This window comes from Littorina saxatilis, linkage group LG6, assembly GCF_037325665.1.
Source record: "Littorina saxatilis isolate snail1 linkage group LG6, US_GU_Lsax_2.0, whole genome shotgun sequence".
Taxonomy (NCBI): domain Eukaryota; kingdom Metazoa; phylum Mollusca; class Gastropoda; order Littorinimorpha; family Littorinidae; genus Littorina; species Littorina saxatilis.
Window position 1 is genome coordinate 23,376,736 of NC_090250.1, and position 22,467 is coordinate 23,399,202.

Consider the following 22,467-nt stretch of genomic DNA (forward strand, 5'->3'; position numbering starts at 1 on the left):
TCAAAGTGTTCAAAGCTCTAGCTTCAAAAACGACTGAGATAACGTGAGTAATGAGTTATTGGAATCAAATATGACCCCCTGTGACCCCAAAATATGACGAGGATCAATCAAACTTTGGTCAAGTCGGAAAATTGTGAAACCCTAGAAGTGTGTAAAGTTTCAAAGCTCTATCTTCAAAAACATCTGAGGTAACCTTTACGTTAAGTTCTTATTAAAAAAAAACATGACCCCGCTGTGACCTCAAAATTTGACGACGGTCAACCAAACCCTAAAAGTGTGCAAAGTTTCAAAGGTGTATCTAGAAAAACATCCGAGATAACCTCAACGTTTTTTTTCCACGGACGGACGGAAATAGATGAATTCTAAGACTCACCCATAACTCAGGTGAGACACAAAATTGAGAAATGGGCAAAGATATCCCTCCTTCCCCAGGAAAACAAACAAACACAAAACACACCCAAAAAAACATAGCAAATAAACAAACTTAAATATGTGTGGACCAAAGAGTTTGTGTCAATCACTCAGGAATTCTGGGTTAGCCTTGACTGAAATCCCAAGACGACGTTTGAGTCACTACCTCTTCATTGTTCTTCTCTAACAACCCCCCCCCCCCCCCCCCCTACTCACCCTCGGATTACTGACAGAGTTTACTGTCACTTGTTTATGCATTCCGATTAAAATAATCGGGGGTAAACTGTTGCCAAATGAACAATGACCCGACCAAGGCTAACACAGCGGTGGTCCACGATGAATGGCTTTGCTCTACTTTAAAAGAGTTCGTGTTCTTAAAATAAACCACACAGAAAACAAGGAATCGTCTGTGCACCTGGTAAAACCGAGTAGCTTCCTGGTTGTAAGTCGGATCGAGAATATCCGTGTGATAGATCGTAAAAGACTTACGTACAGTCATGAATACCAACGAACGACATGTTTCACTTGATATCACGGTGTTTGTTTACTTAAGTTTAAAGGTTATGAAGAATATCTAGAATTTTAATGAACAAACCCATTACTAGATTTTTAATAAGTTAACAAGCTGAAATGCAATCCCACAGTCTAGACTGAGTCAAAGATTGCTTGACGAAAATGTCAATAATTTTGGTTGAAAAGTGAGGTCGTCACAGTACCGCCTCAACTTTCACTAAATGTCGCATATGACGTAATCAAAGTCATTTATCGAAACAAAGTAAGAAAAAACCTGTTGGGGGATATCGTCTCGAAGAATGTGTATCATAAGTTTCATGAGAATCTCTCCTGTAGTTTTCTGGGAATCGGTCACTTCACACAACCACACACAAACACACACACACACACACACACACACACACACACACACACGCACCCCCCACATATATATATATATCTATATATATATATACGACTTGTGTCTGTGTGTGTGTGTGTGTGTGTGTGTGTGTATGTGTTTGTTCGCCATGCACGGCCAAAGTTCTCGATGGATCTGCTTCAAATTTGGTGGGCATATTCAGGTACACCCGGGACAGGACACAACCTGGTCGATATTTCAACACGTGCTCTCAGCGCGCAGCGCTGAACCGATTTTGGTTCCACCTCAGCTACCCGGGCCCCCATACCGACACACCAAAGCCAAAGTTCTCGGTGGATCTTTTTCAAATTTGGACACCGTATTCAGCTACACCCCGGACACAATATCATCGATGAGATATTTCAACACGTGCTCTCAGCGCGCAGCGCTGAACCGATTTTGGTTTTTCTGTTCATTTCACCATTCCCAGTAACTCTTCCTTATCTTCTCCATGTTTTCAGCGTTTACCTCCCTTCCTTCGTATGGTGCACTATAGTATGAGGGGTCATCTTCGGATATTCCCGGCGTTCTGTTACTATTTTTAGAAGGTCACCGCAGTGTCCAGAACGTAAATTGGACCCGTAAATTATCCTCACTGTAAAAGTGCAAAGGTCGAATCAATTTATAGCCACGCGAAAAATACACTGTCATCTATCTCTCTATATATACGGCTTCTCTGTGTTTGTGTGTGTGTGTATGTGTGTCTCTCTATGTGGGCAACACCTGTGGATTGTTCAGTTCTGTTTGTGATGTGGTCTGGCGGCTTTTGTGTATTTGTATGTACTGGCCTTCCTTTGAGAAGCCATAACAGTTCAAAAGGGCTCAGAGATAAGCTCTAAATTGCTCAATCCTGTTTGAGTGGAGTTCGCCTCCAAAGGTGATTAACACGGTTACATTCGTCGACAAGGATGAGACTCGATATGGTCAGGAATGGCATTATGGCCACTGAATCATTTTCGTGCTGTTCCCATTCCACGAATCTGGGAGGGACCTAAGCTTGGCGGGTCCATTGTTCGGACCCGGCAAAGCCGGCGTACGGCTCTAAGTACTTCTTCCCGGCGAAGCCGGCTACCCGGCGAAGCGGGTATTCCTCTAGTATATATATATATATATATATATATATACTAGATGATTACCCGCTTCGCCGGGAAGAAGTAGAGCCGAATACCCGGCCGTCGCCGGGGACCCGGCTTTGCCGGGTGTACGCCGGCATCGCCGGCGCACGAAGGAAGGGAGATCTAAAAATAGTAACGTGCAGTGACCTTCTAAATATAGTAACGTACAAACGGGAATATGGATTGACGCCGGCGCACGAAGGAAGGGAGATCTAAAAATAGTAACGTGCAGTGAAAAACGAAAATCGGTTCAGCGCTGCGCGCTGAGAGCACGTGTTGAAATATCTCATCGATCAGGTTGTGTCCGGGGTCTCTGTAAATAATCCCACCAAATTTGAAGCAGATCCATCGAGAACTTTGGACGTGCATCGCGAAGACACAGACAGACAGATACACACACAGACACAAGTCGTATATATATATAGATACGCACACCAACACACACACACACACACACACACACACTCACACACACACACACACACACACACACACACACACACACACACACACACACACACACACACACACACACGTTGTTTTGATATTGGATTTTTACATAATTCCATTCACAAACCGGATGAAGCAGAGTGCCGTTTAATATTTACAAGCCAAACTCTGAGCTATTCGCCCCATAAGGTAAACTCAATGCATTCCTGTCCCTTAAGTTTAATTGGACCAACATTTAATATGTTAAAATATGATAAATGGGTTCCGAAATTATTTACATAATGTCTAGGAATACATGTCCGATTACTGATATTATTCACACTTTGAAAGTCAGCCACACAAAAACGAATTCTGTTAAACTTGCACATCAATCAATTTCATTCATCCGGTAATTATATATGTATGGATAAAATAAACAAGCTCAGAAAGTTGAAGGAATAATGTAAAGTGCGCTTTCTCGTGAAGTGCTATACGCTACTGCGCTATACTGGCTTGTCACTTTCTGCATGATTTTGTCGTGAACGTGACTTTCTTGGCTTATGGCCGCGGGGGACAAAGCTATACTGTTTTGGTAAGAACAAAATACACACACTCACACAAACGAACGAACACACACATAAACACAAAGCCATGCACATGTGTGCGTGTGTGTGTGTGTGTGTTTGTGTGTGTGTGTGTGGCGCATAAGAGTCTGTGTGTGGCTGTGTATCTTTCTGTGCCGGTGTGCGTGTATGAATATGTGTGTCTGTTCGTTATTCTGTTTCTTTGCAAAACCAATGATCACCATTGTCTGAAGTCCAATATCTGTTATATATATATATATATCGACCTTTTTGCTCGTCTCAGTGTCAGCCAGTTCGCACTTCCTGTTAGATCCCGTCAAAGAAAGGAGCCGACAAAAAGCAGAAGTTCCCTTTGGTGCAATTTACACAACAAAAATCAACGACAAAAGAATGAAAGGTCATGAATAAAACTTGTTCGGGTTATGGCATGTCAGGGTGGCGAAATGTGTGTTTTTTCCCAATAAAAAAACGTCTTTCAGCAGGGACACTCTTTCTGTAAAGTTCGGCCAAAGTCACCGACTTTTTGTGTGAAGAAAGATTGCGTCGTTAAGACTGGTGTCTAGCTGGTTAGAAATACACCTGGCTTTAGGGATTGTGTTTTTCATTGTGTTAAAAAGCCCAAACCCAGTCAAAAAAAACAACTTGTAAAAACTAGACTAAAGGTATATAATGGGGTTTTTTTTAAACAAAAACTCTTCGTGTCACGGCTTGACAGCGTGCACTTGTTTGATCATACCAACACATGCAGGGGGTGGATAGGGAGAGAGCGAGCGATATAACGAGAGAGAGAGAGAGAGAGAGAGAGAGAGAGAGAGAGAGAGAGAGAGAAGAGAGAGAGAGATAGGGATCAAATCAAATCAAATCAAATCAAATTTTATTTTACGAGGGTTGTGGCATAAGCAATATAAACGAGCTTCTTTTCAACCAGCCCTCGTCCAGAGAGGGACTATTCTAATCTTAAATACATACATATATATATACAAACGTAAAACAATTACAAAAGATAAGCATGACAGTAAAAAAAAAATGAAAAAATGAAAATTAAAAAAAGGCAGAAAAACTATTCACATGACTATATACACGTTGTAGGCTATACATACATTCTTGCGTTATGAAACACTGATGCTTTATGGATAGATATGATCAATATGAAAATAATCAGAACGAAGTCTTCCATCACTGTGACTTTTCGTAATTTGACATTAAATGTAATGAGAGGTGTTTTTTGAAAGTATTGAGACTTGTTGGGACTCGAACTGATTCCGGGAGAGAATTCCACAAAACGCTGCCAGAATAAGCTAAACTTGATTTAAAGAGATCTATCCGCGGAATGGGGACGTTGAATTTTCGGCTTGGTTTGGCTTTAAATTTTGTAATGAAAGCACTCGGTGCATGGCCGGAAAGGATTTTGTGAAGGGAGAGAGAGAGAGAGAGAGAGAGAGAGAGAGAGAGAGAAACGGGGGGAGGGGAGTGACCAATTTTGTCGGCGAACACTCTGCAGCAAAAGCTCTGAGATTATCCCGATAGAGAAAGGGCATACAAATGATTACGAGTCACTGATTCCATTCAAAGTCAGCCATAACTGAAGTAGTCCGCAAACCAAGCCGCGTGAATTACCAGTCCCAATGCTAGAAACAGCATTATTTTATCAACAAATCTAGTATGCAGCACATTAATCATTTATCATGGGAACAAACAACACAAAATACCTTTTTTCGATTTTGAGAATAAATAAATTCTTCTTCACATAAAATTTCTTCGACAGAGCTGACACCTTATTACCACATCTACATATCTCCGTTCGGTCAGTCGATAGCTAATGATCGTGCTGTTGCCAAGATACAAGTCTTTCTGAATTTAAACCTGATCTCCATTAACTTTTCTCCATTGGCGCGGCATTCGCACAAAAAATCAGACATTATTTGCCATAACAATAATTTTCATAATGCTCTTATTAACTCAACATTGTGCTGAGATTTCCCCAGTGTGTTTGTATGGGGGGGGGGGGGGGGGGGGGTCAAGTGAGATCTTCTTCTTCTTTTTTTTACATTTAGTCAAGTTATGACTAAATGTTTTAACATCGAGGGGGGAATCGAGACGAGGGTCGTGGTGTATAGTATGTGTGTGTGTGTGTGTGTGTATGTGTGTGTGTGTGTGTGCGTGCGTGCGTGCAGAGCGATTCAGACCAAACTACTGGACCGATCTTTATGAAATTTGACATGAAAGTTCCTGAGTATGATATCCCCGAACGTTTTTTTCATTTTTTTGATAAATCTCTTTGATGACGTCATATCCGGCTTTTCGGTATTGCATTTCAGCTTGGTGGCTTAAAAATTAATTAATGACTTTGGTCATTAAAAATCTGAAAATTGTAAACAAAATATATTTTTTATAAAACGATCCAAATGTACGTTCATCTTATTCTCCATCATTTGCTGATTCCAAAAACATATAAATATGTTATATTTGGATTAAAAACAAGCTCTGAAAATTAAAAATATAAAAATTATTATCAAAATTAAATTTTCGAAATCAATTTAAAAACACTTTCATCTTATTCCTTGTCGGTTCTTGATTCCAAAAACATATAGATATGATATGTTTTGATTAAAAACACGCTCAGAAAGTTAAAACGAAGAGAGGTACAGAAAAGCGTGTTATCCTTCTCAGCGCAACTACTACCCCGCTCTTCTTGTCAATTTCACTGCCTTTGCCGTGAGCGGTGGACTGACGATGCTACGAGTATACGGTCTTGCTGCGTTGCATTGCGTTCAGTTTCATTCTGTGAGTTAGACAGCTACTTGACTAAATGTTGTATTTTCGCCTTACGCGACTTGTTTTCTTTTTATATTTAGTCAAGTTTTGACTAAATATTTTAACATCGAGGGGGAATCGAAACGAGGGTCGTGGTGTATGTGCGTGTGTGCGTGTGTGCGTGCGTGTGTGCGTGTGTGTGTGTGTGTGTGTAGAGCGATTCAGACTAAACTACTGGACCGATCTTTATGAAATTTGACATGAGAGTTCCTGGGTATGAAATCCCCGAACGTTTTTTTTCAATTTTTTGATAAATGTCTTTGATGACGTCATATCCGGCTTTTTGTGAAAGTTGAGGCGGCACTGTCACGCCCTCATTTTTCAACCAAATTGGTTCAAATTTTGGTCAAGTAATCTTCGACGAAGCCCGGACTTCGGTATTGCATTTCAGCGTGGTGGCTTAAAAATTAATTAATGACTTTGGTCATTAAAAATCTGAAAATTGTAAAAAAAAATAAAAATTTATAAAACGATCCAAATTTACGTTTATCTTATTCTCCATCATTTGCTGATTCCAAAAACATATAAATATGTTATATTCGGATTAAAAACAAGCTCTGAAAATTAAATATATAAAAATTATTATCAAAATTAAATTGTCAAAATCAATTTAAAAACACTTTCATCTTATTCCTTGTCGGTTCCTGATTCCAAAAACATATAGATATGATATGTTTGGATTAAAAACACGCTCAGAAAGTTAAAACAAAGAGAGGTACAGAAAAGCGTGCTATCCTTCTTAGCGCAACTACTACCCCGCTCTTCTTGTCAATTTCACTGCCTTTGCCATGAGCGGTGGACTGACGATGCTACGAGTATACGGTCTTGCTGAAAAATGGCATTGCGTTCAGTTTCATTCTGTGAGTTCGACAGCTACTTGACTAAATGTTGTATTTTCGCCTTACGCGACTTGTTACATTTAGTCAAGTTTTGACTAAATGTTTTAACATAGAGGGGGGAATCGAGACGAGGGTCGTGGTGTATGTGTGTCTGTCTGTCTGTCTGTCTGTCTGTGTGTGTGTGTGTAGAGCGATTCAGACTAAACTACTGGACCGATCTTTATGAAATTTGACATGAGAGTTCCTGGGTATGATATCCTCAGACTTTTTTTCATTTTTTTGATAAATGTCTTTGATGACGTCATATCCGGCTTTTCGTGAAAGTTGAGGCGGCACTGTCACGCTCTCATTTTTCAACCAAATTAGTTTAAATTTTGGTCAAGTAATCTCCGACGAAGCCCGGACTTCGGTATTGCATTTCAGCTTGGTGGCTTAAAAATTAATTAATGACTTTGGTCATTAAAAATCTGAAAATTGTATAAAAAATTTTTTTGATAAAACGATCCAAATTTACGTTCATCTTATTCTCCATCATTTTCTGATTCCAAAAACATATAAATATGTTATATTTGGATTAAAAACAAGCTCTGAAAATTAAAAATATAAAAATTATGATCAAAATTAAATTTTCGAAATAAACACTTTCATCTTATTCCTTGTCGGTTCCTGATTCCAAAAACATATAGATATGATATGTTTGGATTAAAAACACGCTCAGAAAGTTAAAACGAAGAGAGGTACAGAAAAGCGTGCTATCGTTCTCAGCGCAACTACTACCCCGCTCTTCTTGTCAATTTCACTGCCTTTGCCATGAGCGGTGGACTGACGATGCTACGAATATACGGTCTTGCTGCGTTGCATTGCGTTCAGTTTCATTCTGTGAGTTCGACAGCTACTTGACTAAATGTTGTATTTTCGCCTTACGCGACTTGTTTTTTGACATGAGAGTTCCTGGGTATGATATCCTCGGACATTTTTTTCATTTTTTTGATAAATGTCTTTGATGACGTCATATCCGGCTTTTCGTGAAAGTTGAGGCGGCACTGTCACGCCCTCATTTTTCAACCAAATTGGTTTAAATTTTTGTCAAGTAATGTTCGACAAAGCCCGGACTTCGGTATTGCATTTCAGCTTGGTGGCTTAAAAATTACTTAATGACTTTGGTCATTAAAAAACTGAAAATTGTAAACAAAATATTTTTTTTATAAAACGATCCAAATTTACATTCATCTTATTCTCCATCATTTGCTGATTCCAAAAACATATAAATATGTTATATTTGGATTAAAAATAAGCTCTGAAAATTAAATATATAAAAATTAATATGAAAATTAAAATTTCGAAATCAATTTAAAAACACTTTCATCTTATTCCTTGTCGGTTCCTGATTCCAAAAACATATAGATATGATATGTTTGGATTAAAAACACGCTCAGAAAGTTAAAACAAAGAGAGGTACAGAAAAGCGTGCTATCCTTCTCAGCGCAAGTACTACTCTGCTCTTCTTGTCAATTTCACTGCCTTTGCCGTGAGCGGTGGACTGACGATGCTACGAGTATACGGTCTTGCTGCGTTGCATTGCGTTCAGTTTCATTCTGTGAGTTCGACAGCTTGACTAAATGTTGTTATTTCGCCTTACGCGACTTGTTACATTTAGTCAAGTTTTGACTAAATGTTTTAACGTAGAGGGGGGAATCGAGACGAGGGTTGTGGTGTATGTGTGTCTGTCTGTCTGTCTGTCTGTCTGTCTGTGTGTGTGTGTAGAGCGATTCAGACTAAACTACTGGACCGATCTTTATGAAATTTGACATGAGAGTTCCTGGGAATGATATCCCCGGACGTTTTTTTCATTTTTTCGATAAATACATTTGATGACGTCATATCCGGCTTTTTGTAAAAGTTGAGGCGGCACTGTCACACCCTCATTTTTCAATCAAATTGATTGAAATTTTGGCCAAGCAATCTTCGACGAAGGCCGGACTTCGGTATTGCATTTCAGCTTGGTGGCTTAAAAATTAATTAATGACTTTGGTCATTAAAAATCTGAAAATTGTAAAAAAAATTTTTTTTTATAAAACGATCCAAATTTACGTTCATCTTATTCTTCATCATTCCCTGATTCCAAAAACATATAAATATGTTATATTTGGATTAAAAACAAGCTCTGAAAATTAAAAATATAAAAATTATGATCAAATTTTTTTTTTGAAATCAATTTAAAAACACTTTCATCTTATTCCTTGTCGGTTCCTGATTCCAAAAACATATAGATATGATATGTTTGGATAAAAAAACACGCTCACAAAGTTAAAACGAAAAGAGGTACAGTAAAGCGTGCTATGAAGCACAGCGCAACCGCTACCACGCCAAACAGGCTCGTCACTTTCACTGCCTTTTGCACTAGCGGCGGACTACGTTCAGTTTCATTTTGTGAGTTCCACAGCTTGACTAAATGTAGTTATTTCGCCTTACGCGACTTGTTTCTTTTTACATTTAATCAAGTTTTGACTAAATGTTTTAACGTAGAGGGGGGATTCGAGACGAGGGTCGCGGTGTATGTGCGTGTGTGTGTCTGTCTGTGTGTGTGTGTGTGTGTGTGTGTGTGTGTGTGTGTGTGTGTGTGTGTGTGTGTGTGTGTAGAGCGATTCAGACTAAACTACTGGACCGATCTTTATGAAATTTGACATGAGAGTTCCTGGGTATGAAATCCCCGAACGTTTTCTTCATTTTTTTGATAAATGTCTTTGATGACGTCATATCCGGCTTTTCGTGAAAGTTGAGGCGGCACTGTCACGCCCTCATTTTTCAACCAAATTGGTTGAAATTTTGGTCAAGTAATCTTCGACGAAGCCCGGACTTCGGTATTGCATTTCAGCTTGGTGGCTTAAAAATTAATTAATGACTTTGGTCATTAAAATCTGAAAATTGTAAAAAAAAAATAAAAATTTATAAAACGATCCAAATTTACGTTTATCTTATTCTTCATCATTTGCTGATTCCAAAAACATATAAATATGTTATATTCGGATTAAAAACAAGCTCTGAAAATTAAATATATAAAAATTATTATCAAAATTAAATTGTCCAAATCAATTTAAAAACACTTTCATCTTATTCCTTGTCGGTTCCTGATTCCAAAAACATATAGATATGATATGTTTGGATTAAAAACACGCTCAGAAAGTTAAAACAAAGAGAGGTACAGAAAAGCGTGCTATCCTTCTTAGCGCAACTACTACCCCGCTCTTCTTGTCAATTTCACTGCCTTTGCCATGAGCGGTGGACTGACGATGCTACGAGTATACGGTCTTGCTGAAAAATGGCATTGCGTTCAGTTTCATTCTGTGAGTTCGACAGCTACTTGACTAAATATTGTATTTTCGCCTTACGCGACTTGTTTTACATTTAGTCAAGTTTTGACTAAATGTTTTAACATAGAGGGGGGAATCGAGACGAGGGTCGTGGTGTATGTGTGTCTGTCTGTCTGTCTCTCTGTGTGTGTAGAGCGATTCAGACTAAACTACTGGGCCGATCTTTATGAAATTTGGCCTGAGAGTTCATTTTTTCGATAAATACCTTTGATGACGTCATATCCGGCTTTTTGTAAAGGTTGAGGCGGCACTGTCACACCCTCATTTTTTAATCAAATTGATTGAAACTTTGGCAAAACAATCTTCGACAAAGGCCGGACTTTGGTATTGCATTTAAGCTTGGTGGCTTAAAAACTAATGGGTGAGTTTGGTCATTAAAATTCGGAAACTTGTAATTAAAATTATTTTTTTATTAAACGATCCAAAAACAATTTCATCTTATTCTTCGTCATTTTCTGATTCCAAAAACATATAGATATGATATGTTTGGATTAAAAACACGCTCAGAAAGTTAAAACGAAGAGAGGAACAGTAAAGCGTGCTATGAAGCACAGCGCAATCGCTACCGCGCCAAACAGGCTCGTCACTTTCACTGCCTTTTGCACTAGCGGCGGACTACGTTCAGTTTCATTCTGTGAGTTCCACAGCTTGACTAAATGTAGTAATTTCTCCTTACGCGACTTGTTTTTTTTTTAAAGGCGTACGGTTATTTTTCACTGCAATCAATGGTCAGCTTCTGTCATATAAGCGTGACAGTTTTAAGAAGCTTGAAAGTTCAAACGAACATATTAAGATGTGACATTGAGCGTAGGTCTCTTTTCAAACATGAACTTGACGATGATTCCTCTTGGTCTTGGAACATTTACGTGTACAGGGCACACACCGCGAAAGTCAAAAACACATTATTTCAAAAGAAGAAAATATAAATCGTCTTTAAAAACCAAACAAAAACCAAACACAAAGCAAACAAACAAATAGACTGCCAACGTTTCACAATGTAGAATCACAAATCAAGAATGGTAGTAAGAACGGTAGATCAGTTCATAATCTGTGTCATACGTGTTTGTCTGTCTGTCCACTTACAAGATCACTGGTTCAAAGTACAGTGAATGTGACGGGTTTGGTTTATTGTGTGTCATAAATAAAACGTTCCAATAAAATACGACTCTTGTTTTTCGTCCTTGACAACTTTGCTTCTAGCACACAATATAAAAGTAGCTTTTTTTATTTCAATTAATAAAGAAAAACGTCGGCCAGACTATGTCAAGTGGAGATCTTATTCTTCGTTTATGGGCCGAAGCTCCAACCACGTTCACTCATGTCTTTGCACGAGTGGACTTTTACGTGTGTGACCTTTTTACCCCGCAACTTAGGCAGCATACGCGGATTTCTGGGGAAGCATGCTGGGTATTTCCATGTTTCTATAACCCACTCACCGACATGCTTTAAGCCTCGGTTACACAGGAACCGAATACTCCCGAATAAATTCGGGCCGATTCTGTCCGAATACGGGTTGAATCGGATGGATTCGGTGGATTCGGGACCTTGTCGTCAATAATTCGGGGAGCTCCCCGAATCGAGCCGAATAGGTCCCGAATCAGAGCGGAATCGGCAAGAATCGACGCGAATTAATTTTTAGAATCCCGAATACAGCCGAATGCCAACCAGAATAGTGACCTGAATCGAGCCGCATTCGACCAGAATAGCACCGAATCTGACCCGAATAGAGCCGAACAACGACCCGAATGGCGACCCGAATCGGGACGAATATGGCCGAATGCGCCGAATAAGACACCGAATCACTCGAATATGCCCCAGAATCGTCTGAATCGGGCCCAAGAAACTTCCGAATGGGGCCCAAATCGGATCCGAACATCACCGAATTCTTCCCTTTTTCAGGGAGGGGGGGGGGGGGGGGTATATTTTTGTGCAACTCCATGCACCTCACTCACTTCACATCTTGTCATTCAATGTTATCACGTCGGCTGCAACAGAGGCAATGAGACACGCGCGACGCTATTTTCGCGAGCTGTATTCGGGTGAAGATTCGGACGGATTCGGGGAGGCATTCGGGGCATTCTGGGGGCAGATTCGGCTCTATTCGTGCTATTCGGGTCTGATAATTCGGACCGTACTCTCCGAATTATACGAAGACGCCCGAATCTGCCAAGAATGTCCCGAATGCCTTCCCGAATGCATCCGAATTCCAGCCGATTACCTCCCGAATGTGGCCCGAATTAAATTTGTCGGGGCCTCATTCGGGAGTATTCAGGAGGGTATTCGGCTGGTTGTGAACATTTCAAAACGAGCCGAATCCCTCCACGAATGTTCCAGAATCCCTCCCGAATTTTTGCTCATTCGGGGAGGGAGAACAGAATACTCCAGAATGCACCCGAATAGGTGCATTCGGGGGATTCGCAGCTGATTCGGGTCCGGTGTAACCGAGACTATACAGGATCTTTTTCGGGCGCATTTGGTCTTGTGCTTGCGTGTACACACGAAGGGGGGTCAGGCACTAGCAGATCTGCACACAATTTGATCTGGGAGATCGGGAAAATCTCCACCCTAACTCAGGCGGCCGGCCGGGATTTGATCTCACGATCTTACGATTAGGATACCGATAACTTATCCACTACACCCATTGTAAGTGGAGATGAACAGGAGTGATTACAAGAAAATATGGGGTAGATAAGCGGGCGGTCACAATATCGTGTTAAATCAGGAATGGGAAAAGAAAAATCTCTGAAAACTAAGGGGGTCCGGTGGCATGCCCCGCTCCGGAATTTTGGGGAAATCTACATATCTGTGCAATCTGGCGCATTCAGAGGGTATGTTTCATGAATTTTATACAGCAAAAAGACTGAAAATGTAATATAATTATGTTTTGTATTGCCGGTAACCAACGATCATTTTCGAAGTGTGCAATTGTAATACGCGCGGGAGGCACTACCCTACTGAACTGAGTTCAACATTACGATCGCCCGCTTTGTGTTCGCCACTTGTAGGCTCTTTCGTACTGTTTGCAAAAGTGACTCACGCGAGCGGAATCTTATTGAATGAAGGGACGATTTTATGGAGGAAATTTGTCATACAAGGCAGATATTGTCTTTTTGGATTTTTGTTCCTCGAATTTTTTCTTCTCGGTAAAGGATTTTTTTCGCGCAAACGTGTACTTTTCTCGGAAATCCTTTAACCCGAGGAGAATTCCCATGCCTGTAAAGATCTGTAAAATTGACGTTTGCTGGGAGGTATTGAAAATTCGCAAAAGTTTGCATGTTTTCTTTTAATTTTAAGTTTGCTTAACACCTATTTTCTTTGACCGGAGATAACCGAGGTGAAAAAACATTGACGCCACATTAAATTTCATGTCTTTTAAAAAATTAAAAAACACCGGGAAGAGATTATCACTGAACAAACAATTACATTTTTCATTTTCAGCACGCACGCCCACACACACAACGCTCGCGCGCACGCACGCACGCACGCTAGGAGACGAGCTTTGACCACAGTTCGAAGACCCTTCAAGGTCCTCATTTGTATGTGGCAGGGGAGGCTACCGCTCCTTTCACAGCAGACTCTGCACCCGAGTTGTTGGCCTTTAAGTCAACACCGGTGGATTGTGGAATTCTGTTTGTGATGGGGTCTGGTGGTTTCCGATTGTCTGTATGTGTTTTGGAATATTTCTGATTTAGATAAGCTACCTGAATGGTTATTTTTAGTTACATTTCCTGCAATAAGAGATAAGTTAAAGCAACCTCTGTCTTTAGTGTCTAAATTGTATGCTCCTCTGCCTGTGCTATATGATCCTTTTCCTTCCACCCACCCTTCCCACATCTGGCGCTGCGAGCAGGATGGGACTCGGCATGATATGTTCAGGTAATGGCATAATATGACCACTGAACATTTTCGTGCTGTTCCCATTCTGCGAACTTGGGATGGACAGTGGTCCCCCGGTTCGGAACTTCGGGACGAAGTTTATTCAAACGGGGGCGATTGTGACAGGGGAGGCTACCGCTCCTTTCACAGCAGACTCTGCACCCGAGTTGTTGGCCTTTAAGTCAACACCGGTGGATTGTGGAATTCTGTTTGTGATGGGGTCTGGTGGTTTCCGATTGTCTGTATGTTCTTGGAAACCTTCGGGTTTGCATAACAGTTTTTATAGGGCTAAGAAATTAGCCCTAACATTTTCAATCCTGTTTGATTGCACTTTGCCTCCCGAGGTGATCGTAGTGTTACGGCACTCGGTTACATACATGTAGTCGAGTGTTTATGTGAAGAATATGATTCTCATTGAGTGGTTTATTGAAATCTTCACAATTACTTTTCTTGTGCGTCCTTCTTGCTACCCTTCATGCACACCCGCAGAGAGAGAGAGAGAGAGAGAGAGAGAGAGAGAGAGAGAGAGAGAGAGAGAGAGAGAGAGAGAGAGAGAGAGAGAAAGAGAGAGAGAGAGAGAGAGAGAGAGAGAGAGAGAGAGAGAGAGAGAGAGAGAGAGAGAGAGAGAGAGAGGGGGGATGGGGCGGATGGAGGGAGGAAGAGAAAACCATTTCAAATTAGTTGTGATACACGCTTTATTACAACCAGAAGTATTTTGAAAGAACAAGGAAATTAAAACAAAAAAACATTTTACAAATGCACGGACACAAATCATGAGTTTACGGCTTTTTAGTAACTGTTGTCAAATCAAAATGAAGGTTATATCGCACACTACACTTACGTGTTTTTAAATGCATTGTTAATTTTTGTTATAACATTAGATAATATGCCTGTGTGTTACTCCGACAGGGATCGACAGTAACATCTGCGCAAGTAGTGTAATAATCAAAAAATATTTGTTGCCCCAGTTTATCTCTCTTTTTCCACTGACTCACGTCAAGAGTCTTTCGGTTGAAACAGAAATATAATCCTGTCATTTCGGGGTTACTATGCCTGTGAGTTTCCACGTGTTTCCGAAACACTCCTCGCTAGTGATTGGCCCATACAATGTTTGTACGAGGTTTTGCAACAAATGGTCACTCTACCATAACCCATTCAAACTCGTCGGAGTTATTTTCAGGACAGCCTTCTGAATATTTCCTAAAGTTTGTTCAATATCCTCAAAAACAGAGTAAACTAACGCCAAAAATGTCCATTTTCTGGCTGGAGCCTCTGGAAGGTATAATAAAGCATACAACGTTCGGACATGCCTACTTTTGGAGCCGTTTCTTTCACGGGGGAGACAAAGATACAAATGTTTAATACATATTAGAATAGCGTCATCAACAAGTGTAGATTTTGACCTGTAACGTTACACATCATCAAAACTCATTTCCACAGCTCATAGCTCAAAAGTGATAAAATCAAGTATATTGAGAAAAAATGGAGCTAGAAAAGTCCTTCTGGGTTGCCGTTGACCCTTCATACAGACCATCGCTCTACATCATTGTAAGACATTTGAATGTATACGCATGTTCAAGCACAATAGGAAACTGGACACATGACACATTCAAACGTTAGACAAATCATTTGGTTGCTGATCGATTTGGAATACATTTTAAGAACAAAGGAGGTTGTGTACATTGTAAAATGAACTTTCAAAACGTAACAAAACAAACACAGAATATAAAATAATAATCCGCATATATAGTCGCCGTGACGCAAATCAGCAAAAACACACCTAAGCAGCTTAAATCTTTTATGAAATAGATTTAAATCAGAGTGAGCACTGCCAGTCCAATACCATTGTAAAAAATCAGTAAAATCAGACAAACGAGATAGCAAACAACAACCAAAATACGAGAAGATGATATCACTTTGATTACATTAAAGCAAAATAGTAACAAAATAATATTGTGTGCAACTTATATTATACTTAGGTTCGCTATATTCTTCCTTAAAACTCACATAGTTTATAGTCTGTATCAAACCCAGACTCGGTTTAGTGAAGACTGTCCAAAATACAGAGGCGAAAAATACAAATCAAACTCAAGATAAAACTTTTGGGGTAAGTTAAGTGAAATTTATAATTGGGGTTCTTTCGCTTAATTCGGCCTAGCCTAAATCACTTATGAGTGATGAAGGCAGCGGATCCAACATTGTTCATGTTCAATGTCCCTAATAACGTTTGCCGTGTTGTTTAAATTTGAAAATAAAATAAGATAACCTCTACAGGGCAAGCATATTTACCACATGCACGCCGTGGTCTCCCCGACTATGCTCTACAGGCAAGGTAATTAACAGTGTCAATGGCGGCTTTGTACTTAGACACACATCAACGGCATCTACACTACAGCCATCAATGTTATGCGTTTGTGCTTGGTAGCAGATTCCAAACACTTGTCTTCTGCAATTCTTTAGTTTGGAGGCGGTATAATGCTGCATTTTTATCCAGCAGTCAACAAGTAAATGAACATAACGTTTGAAACGTATTGAAAAAGTCACTTGCGAGGCAGGTCCATTGACATTTTAACAAAATCGCAATGCTTCCCACCCCTACAATGTGTGTACGAGATTTTTGCAAGAAAAGGTAACTCTACCATAGCTCAAACATGATAAAATCAAGTACATGAGAAAAAAATGGAGCTAGAAAAGTCTCTCTGGGTAGCCACAGCTCATTGCTCAAAAATGATAAAAAGAAGTATATTGAGAAAAAAATGGAGCTAGAAAAGTCCCTCTGGGTTGCCGTTGACCCTTCATACAGACCATCGCTCTACATCATAGTAAGACATATGAATGTATACATATGTTCAAGCACGATAGTAAACTGGACACATGACATATTCAAACGTTAGACCAATCATTTGGTTGCTGATCGATTTGGATAACCTTTTAAGAACAAAGGAGGTTGTGTGCATTGTAAAATGAACTTTCAAAACGCAACAAAATAAACACAGACTCCAAAAAAGTAATCCGCATATATGGTCGTCGTGGCGCAAATCAGCAAACACACCTAAGCAGTATATTATCTTTTATAAAAATAAATTGAAATCAGAGCGAGCACTGCCAGTCCAATAGCATTGTAAATAATCAGTAAAATCAGACAAAAGAGATAGCAAACAACAACCAAAACACGATAAGAAAATATCACTCTGATTACATTAAAGTAAAATATGTAGTTCAATAGTTACAAAATAATGTTGTGTGCATCTTATATTATACTTCGGTTCACTATATTCTACCTTAAAACTCACATGGTGTATATTCTGTATCAAACCCAGACTCGGTTTTAGTGAAGACTGTCCAAAATACTGAGACAAAAAAGGCAAATCAAACTCAAGATAAAACTTTTGGGGTAAGTTAAGTGACATTTACGATGTATGTTCTTTTAGCTTAATTGGGCATAAATCACTTATGAGTGATAAAGGCAGCGGATCCCGATTGTCCAGAGGATAGGCAATAGCCAACATCATGAGTAGCATCATGCACCGCCATGTTGCCACTTTTGTGAAAACACACATTCTTTAGCATTAACAACTCATGCACACTCATATAATAATAATAATAAAATATTTGTTAGACCTTTTACAAGGCATCATCAAGTCAAGGTTCTTATTTTAGCTGAGGTTCAATAATGCTTATTTTACTTTTCCTTAACTTTTCCTCTGAACCCCGATTCCCTCCCTGCGTTATCCAGTATCTCGATTGCTTGCATTTGCATTCATTTTACGAGAGTTAAGTGGGCTTTTTTTTTGTTTTTGTTGTTAACCAAGTGTATGGACCGTATGGTACAGATGTCTTTGCTTCACGAAGAGTGTACATCCCTCGACCCTCTCCCCACCACATCACCACTACTGACAGGTTTTCACTGCCTCAGATGCTGATGGCGTTGGGCACGACATAGGGGTCCACATGTGAGTATGGGTATTTGCGACTATAGTTGGCTGTTTGAATGTCCTTGCTCACTTGGGCCAGGTTGTCTCTGAAACTGAAAAATAATTTCACCTTGATAATTTCACTGCAGGGAGATTAAGCTATGAAGCGTAAAATATTCAAATTCCGATTCATACTGAGGAACGTAACATAGTTTGTGTAGGTTGCACAAAAGCAGTTCAACAGGACAAGAAAGATACAAACCAACACTTTTTGTAGTGAGGTAGTTATGGCCGCTATTATTTAACCCGATCATGGTTGACATTATCTGCATAAGTTAATGGACCTCTGTGAAGCCACTATGTTTGAACGAGAAGGTTTCGATTCAAATAGCGACAAAGATTCAAAATAGGTAACATTTAGCAACGTTTGCATGTGAAAACATGATCTATCCACCACATATCCAGTGTAGGTAAAGTAGTACGACTAACTTGCGTGTTTTTGATGTCAAGCTATGCCGATTGAAACAGGTGAACAGATATAGATACTTCAGTTATACTTAAATGATGTGAACTGGAAACCATATGTAACCAGTAATGAATTTTTACTGATACAAAATTATAGCAATTAAAGTGTCAAAGTAATGTAATACTTTGAAGTATCAGGTGAACAGATACTTCAAAGATACTTCAAGTATTACGCCTGGTATGTAAACATGACCTGAAAGTGTAGAAACCTATCAATGCCGAAAGACAGCGCCTTCTGTCGAGCAACCCCTCAAAACTCATGCCAGAACCTCTCGTTTTAGACCTCCAATGTTGTTGACACCTGCGTCAGTCGGTATGGCCTAACGTTACTCGCAAATAGGCCATGCAAACTTACCTGAACTGGATAGGCAATAGCCAACACAAGTGGCTTCAAGACAAAGAAAGTTTGAACTAAACGGAACGTGTATGGCTGTTTTAGCTGAGGAACGAACAGTTTCAAAATATTTTTGCACGGGTTGTACTGATAATACGTTAATAAATACATTGTATAATGAAACACAACCCTGGCTTAGATCCTGACAGCTTGCGCGGTTTGTAATACAAAGATTTACCTCTGGACAATCGGGAGAGCGCTTGCATCCGTGATGGTAGGTACTTCCTCAAAGTCCCCAAGCGATTTTGTGTCTTTGGTGCTCAGCACCTTGGTGACAGCCATGGTTTGCAGTATGGTGGCAACAGGCGGCAATGCCTGAACAAGGTCGTTTTCCGAATGTCCCGTCTGTAATCAGAAATGGAATTTGGAACGGGGGCAAATCAAACTCGTGGTAATTCATTTATTTATATTTAAAACAAGAAAAGCAAATACTTACACAACCCCCCTCCGGCATGCCCCTTTGCACTGGACCCCCCTCCCCCCCCCCCAATCCCCCTTCTTGTTAAGACCCCTCGATAGACTCGAACGAAAAGAAAAACGAGATCCCTCCATAGAAATATAACTCCCTTTTAAGACATCACATCATTGAATATCGTTCTGTTTTAGTCACCATTGTAACGGCTGAACGGGAATCATGGGGTTAAAAAAAGCGCCTTTTTTTTTGAGGGAAAGCGTGGTCAAGGACCTGTGACGTCAAGCCAAATATTGCTCAAATCCAAGAAACCCATTTTTGAGCAGAAGAAAGGCCGAACTTCAAATATACATATGTTTCTGATCAAAACATTGCTGTTTAACATCTGGGCTACATCCTCAACGTTTTCTGCTCTGTGCAGTGTGTTGAGGTCCAGACTTATTTCTTTGATAGCCCAGTGGATATATTTAGTGGTCTTCGCCAGCAAACATTTTAATGCTGGGACCTTAAAAATTGAACACAAACAAGACAACATTAATGTGTTTATGTCTGAAGATCATCCAAAACCTACAAGTGTGTATAACGTGGTGTCTTTATCTTCAAAAACATCCTATAGATCCTCAATGATTTCTTAAACCAAACATTACCACGCTGTGACCCCTAACTTTGACGAGGGTCAACCGAATTGGAATTTTGTCGAGAGATCATAAAACCCAAGAAGTGTGCGAAGCTTTCACAAACATCAGAGATAAGCTGAACCTGAACGTTTTGTTTTTTTGTCTACTCACCAGCCAGCTAAACACTGCTCATCCCTAATAGGGCGGTATTATAAAGGCGGTCCTTCATTGAGCCCGAAGTCGACTTCGCAAAATCTTTTTGCCGAAACAGTTGTGCTAATTAAAGCTTCTATCGGCCAGCTTCACAAAGTATACTTCGCGTAGTCGACTTCGATCAGACAAGGGAGTCAAAACATGAAGAACAAAGCAAACAAGAAGAGCAAACGCTCGATCGAGTCACTTTCGCAGTTCTGAATATTATATGAGGCATCAGATGGACAGGAAGAAATTGCTATTCACAACACAATGAGTCACGTTCACATAAAATTTGAGCCCGGTCACTTTTATAGTTTCCGAGAAAAGCCCAACGTTAAGTTGTGTGTTGCCGAACAGAAAAGGCTAGTTATCTCCCTTGTTTTTCTGATAACGTTCGTAAAAGGCTACAGATGTAAATACTTTGATGTAAAGAATAATCCTACAAAGTTTCAATCACATCCGATGAACTTTGTCAAAGATATAAAATGTCTAATTTTTCCTTTGACGCTGACCTGTGACCTTGAAAAAGGTCAAAGGTCAACGAAACCATCGTTAAAGTGTAGAGGTCATTGGAGGTCACGACTAAACAAAATATGAGCCCGATCGCTTTGATAGTTTCCGAGAAAAGTCCAACGTTAAGGTGGTGTCTACGGACGGCCGGCCGGACGGCCGGCCGGACAGACTAACACTGACCGATTACATAGAGTCACTTTTTCTCAAGTGACTCAAAAACAAGAAGCCTAGCTCTATGAAATTGTGGACTTGTAAGGCATCCACCATAATCAACTGATTCTCTTATTATTGCATGCACAAACACACACACACACACACACACCACACACACAAACCCACACACAAACCCACACACAAACACACACACAAACACACAAACACACACACAAACACACACACAAACACAAACACACAAACAAACCCACACACAAACACATTTTGACGCACCCTATGAAACATCTTTCTCTGCCCTCCTCACCCTCCTCTCTCTCTCTCATGAATTTGTATTGACGTGGATACCTGCTATTCCCCCCAATCCCCCCTTTGCAAGAAGGGCTCGTTGCCTAAGTCAAATCAACCATTCTGAGTTATCTCCCTCTCTCTCTCTCACTTTTGTCTTGGGCGGCTTTCCCTTGAGAAGTCCGGGGTAGTTGGGCTGAAACCCGTACTCGTCATACTGGCCGAAGTTGGCGGCAGCGTGACCAGCACTGCACGTGTAGATGACGCTGGTCAAAATGGTGATCAGGTCATCCACACTGTCCAGCTTACCATTGCCGGGCACACCCTGTCACACAGAGAAGTAGTTGGTTGATGATTGCATGAGCCTATTGAGATACAGCTGGTCCAATAGTTATTGGGAATTAGTATTTTGCTTCTTGTTAATTGTACTGAAAATTAACAGCACATACAGTAGATGTTTCTGGTATGCAATGAAACAAGACTTGTGCGAAATTCAGAGTCACACCAACTAAAGTAAACAAAGCTTTGCGGGCGTAGTTTTCGATTGATCGATTTGAAACCCACAATTGTAGAGAATGCAATTTTAGTTGTGTCATTACATCAGAACCTGTACATTATGAACTTTTCTGTGAAATGTGCTGACATTTTGGTTGATGATTTAGTGTTTTATAATTGCGCTGTTGGGAATCTGGATTAGTTTCATGCATAATTTATACTGTGAAAAAGACAGGCGTATCAGATCTGTAAGTTTTATGTTCACATTTGACCAGGGATGCACTTTACTTCTTTCTTTTGACACCCCTTCCACACCGGTTAGGTTACCCGGCACACCTCACCGCCCAGCGCGTTCTGTGACGTCATCAGGAAACGTGGGTATCCTGAGAAAACTGTCCAATAAAGCTTTAACACGAATTGTTGTTGAATAGTTTAGTGTATATACTGCTGTAAACGACATCAGTGCACATCCATATACATCATACGAGATTTACTCCCCTATGCGCATGCAGCATGATAGCATTTAAGTGTCATGTAGTGATTCCCTGTGCTATTTTCCATAGTTTTCTCGTGTTTTTGACAAACGAAGAC

General features: G+C 40.1%; 1 protein-coding gene and 1 long non-coding RNA gene across 2 annotated transcripts in view; one reads left to right on the forward strand and one right to left on the reverse strand.

Annotated features, from left to right (window-relative positions):
• Positions 1–22,467, forward strand: part of LOC138968794 (uncharacterized) — a 379,269-nt gene that overhangs the window by 101,196 nt on the left and 255,606 nt on the right. The window lies entirely within an intron of this gene.
• The window catches only part of LOC138968789 (polyunsaturated fatty acid lipoxygenase ALOX8-like), a 28,126-nt gene continuing 23,087 nt past the window's right edge, over positions 17,429–22,467 (reverse strand). The window contains exons 15-17 of the mRNA XM_070341432.1: positions 21,533–21,706; positions 19,364–19,530; positions 17,429–18,379 (exon numbers count right to left, since the gene is read on the reverse strand). Coding sequence (XP_070197533.1) covers positions 18,265–18,379; positions 19,364–19,530; positions 21,533–21,706 — 456 coding nt within the window. The 3' untranslated portion in view covers positions 17,429–18,264. The remainder of the gene's footprint in view (positions 18,380–19,363; positions 19,531–21,532; positions 21,707–22,467) is intronic.